Source organism: Salmo trutta, chromosome 24 (assembly GCF_901001165.1).
Source record: "Salmo trutta chromosome 24, fSalTru1.1, whole genome shotgun sequence".
NCBI classification, from domain to species: domain Eukaryota; kingdom Metazoa; phylum Chordata; class Actinopteri; order Salmoniformes; family Salmonidae; genus Salmo; species Salmo trutta.
In genome coordinates, this window is record NC_042980.1 from 905,335 (window position 1) to 908,535 (window position 3,201).

The window sequence follows — 3,201 nt, forward strand, 5'->3', positions numbered from 1 at the left end:
GTTATTTGTCACGTCCTGACCAGCAGATGGAGCTATTGTTTTAGTTTTGGGATCAGGACGTGACAGTTTTGTGTATGGGAATGTTTGTATTGTTGATTGGGACTTCCAATTGAAGGCAGGTGTGTTGAGTTGCCTTTGATTGGAAGACCTATATAGGTGTGTGTGTTTTTCTTTGGGGTTGTGGGTGGTTGTTTTGCACTGCGTTTGTTAGCCTGCAAACTGTTGCTGCTGTCTTGTTTATTGTTTCCTGTGGATGCGTTACTCCTTTTTTGGGTAATTAAATATGAGTATTCACATACCTGCTGCGCCTTGGTTCATTTCTGAAGACAGCCGTTACATTATTGTCAAAAAGACAATCTTCTCACAGGACTATGTAAAACATGGTACATTGATGCACTAGATTTAGCATGTGTGTTTTGCAGAGAAAACACTGGCCATGTTGAGATCATCATTATATACCTCAACTTGATTTCTAGATGTAATCTTTATATAATTGATCAGATCATCTACATTGATAGATCATGGTCTTAGATAAACTGGAAGAATACACATCGTTAAAGTGTTCAACTTAATACCAGGCACTTCTGCCTTGAAAATGGCATATGACTCGTTGTGACCAAAACTGTAACTTTGCACTACCTCTGACAGGAATGACAAAGATCTTCTGAAGAAAGTGGGGGTGGGATTTGCGGCACAGTCATTCTCTTCAAAAGTGTTGACAAACAGTTCTCCAAGTCACTTTACTTTCAAACACCAGAGTTAACAGACTGTCTTGGATAGCAGGTAAAACGCTGAAGTCTTTTGCATATTTGTCATTTTAGATATGCAATCATCTATATTCAAAGCAAAAAGGTCTTAATTCAGTATTGATGAACTATAGTTGTAGAAGTTAATATATGTATTGTTAATATATGTATTAGCTCAGTATTTATTTATTTGTGTCCCTTGTGCACAAATCAGTTTTTTGAATGTAATTAGCTGTTACATAGTTTAAACTCCAGCACACTAGATTATTGTGCTCTCCATGAAGTGTTCATTGGCTCTCAACCAACATTTTGGGTTACTCATCAGGGTTCATCAAACTGTATTTTCTTAAACATATTTTTTTCTCAACAGGAGAAATGTCTACCAACATCTCTGTGGACCCTGTGGATTTAAACACCTCTGACACCAACCAGATGTGTGACGTCTTTGTCTACCAGAGAGCTGCCTTAATCATCTTCCCAATCTTCTACTGTCTGGTGTTCCTCATCAGTTTATGTGGCAACAGCCTTGTCCTGTATGTGACCTGTCAGAAGAAGCAGAAGTTCAACTCCACGTCTCTTTACCTGGTCAACCTGGCTGTGTCTGATGCATTGTTCACATTGGCACTGCCAGGGAGAGTCACTTACTACATCAGACAGTTTGACTGGCCCTTTGGGGATTTGCTCTGCAGGCTGGCTACTATGTTGTTCTTTTCAAACACATACTCAGGTAAGGTGTGTGTGTGTGTGTGTGTGTGTGTGTGTGTGTGTGTGTGTGTGTGTGTGTGTGTGTGTGTGTATTGTATGGAGAAAACTGTGTAAGAACTGCAGCATACCGCAGTGGGATGTGGTTATAGTCAAAAATAACTTTTTCTCACAGGTTTATATAAAACATTTACATCTATGCCCTAGTTTTTGTATGTGTGTCTGTCTGTCAATGTTTTTCTCTGTCTGCTTGCCTGTCTGCCGGCTTGTGTCTTCTGTTTATTCATCCACTCATCCAATATCCCATCTCCCTCTCTTTCACCAGGAATTGCCTTCATGACATGTATCAGTCTAGACCGGTACCTGGCCATGGTCCACCCCCACCGGCTACAGTATCTACGGAGCGTCAAAGTGGTGCGAGGGGTCTGCTGCCTCGTCTGGCTACTGGTGTCTCTGGAAACCGCCCCCCTGCTCTTCCGTACCATGCTCCATGACCACAGAGGCCGACGAACCTGCATGGAGTACTTCACCTTTGAGGGTAGTCGCTCCACCCCTTATCTTCTCCTCCTGGCCTGTACTGTTTCCTTCTGTCTCCCCCTACTGGTCATCATTGTGTGTTACACCCGGATCAATCTCAAACTGAGTCGCACGGCCAAACAGAACCCGCTGACGGGCCGCTCGGGTCGTAGCCGCAGAGCCAACAATATCATCCTCCTCATCCTCCTCACCTTCGTCCTGTGCTTCAGCCCCTACCACCTCAACATAATGCAGTTCATGCTGAGGAAGATGCTGGGCCAGCCCAAGTGTGACGAGATGCGGGCATTCAAGGTTTCCCTACAGGTAGGACCTGCTAAAGTGAATGTCTGTATGTCAGTTGTTGGTCTGTTTGTTGGTCTGTTTATTTGTCTGTCTGTTGGTCCGGGAGACTGTTGGTGGGTCTGTCTGTCTATAAAACATGGTAGATTTACATTTATGCCCGAGATGCATCCCTTTGTGTGTGTGTGCGTGCGTGTGTCTGTATGTCCGACTGTTTAGGGAACTGTGAGTTTATTTTCTTTGTGATACATTGAAATCCTCAACAACATTTTTAATTAAAAAGGCATTGTGTCCCTGCAGGTGACTGTCTCCATGATGAACCTTAACTGTTGTCTGGACCCTGTCATCTACTTCTTTGCCATTAAGACGTACAAGCAGAGGGTGATGAGTCTGTTCAAGGGCTACCTTTCTACCCCTGCTCCTTTCTCCAAAACTGCCACAGTCAACAACAGCAGCAGCAACACCTAAACATCAACACCAGCAGGAAGAGACTGTGGTAGTTCTTTATTATCCAGAAATAAGTTGAGGAAGCCACTGAAGGTGATTGCACCTAGTTGATTTCTGCATCTAGGGTTTGATTTGAGGTGTGATCATGGGTGTTATATTTGTGTAACAAACTGAGAATTTTGTTTTGCGATAGTGAGCAAAGAATTATCAGGCTGTAACCAATGTTTGGGTGCTAGACTGTCTAAAGCTTTGTTCTCACTGCAGGCCTTAATACTCAAATCCATTTGGTTTTTCAAATCCATTTTGGAATACTGGCTGTACAAATGACTGTAGTCATGACTATGACTGTAGTCATTTGCTTACATGGTTACGCAAGTTGTCATTGTAATGGTGAGTGTGTCCAGTTGTTGTGTACTGTATTAAGTTAAGGTGACTGACAACAATGCCTGCCATAGAAGTCTCCCAGTTGCTTTGAATGTTCAAAATCATA

At 42.8% G+C, this 3,201-nt stretch overlaps 1 protein-coding gene across 1 annotated transcript; it reads left to right on the forward strand.

The window, feature by feature from the left end:
* The first annotated feature begins 682 nt into the window (after window positions 1-682).
* On the forward strand, window positions 683-2,846 carry LOC115161497 (G-protein coupled receptor 183-like). The gene is made up of 4 exons (XM_029712477.1): window positions 683-783; window positions 1,117-1,473; window positions 1,774-2,288; window positions 2,565-2,846. Exons 2-4 carry the CDS (start codon window positions 1,122-1,124, stop codon window positions 2,730-2,732), a joined length of 1,035 nt encoding a protein of 344 aa, XP_029568337.1. The 5' UTR covers window positions 683-783; window positions 1,117-1,121; the 3' UTR covers window positions 2,733-2,846.
* The last annotated feature ends 355 nt before the right edge of the window (window positions 2,847-3,201 follow it).

Bases quoted from the DNA above. Each gene is read 5' to 3' on its own strand.
- LOC115161497 (XM_029712477.1), top strand. From the start codon at position 1,122: ATGTCTACCAACATCTCTGTGGACCCTGTGGATTTAAACACCTCTGAC. The intron at 1,474-1,773 runs GTAAGGTGTGTG...CTCTTTCACCAG, and splicing joins CTTTTCAAACACATACTCAG to GAATTGCCTTCATGACATGT. The intron at 2,289-2,564 runs GTAGGACCTGCT...GTGTCCCTGCAG, and splicing joins CATTCAAGGTTTCCCTACAG to GTGACTGTCTCCATGATGAA.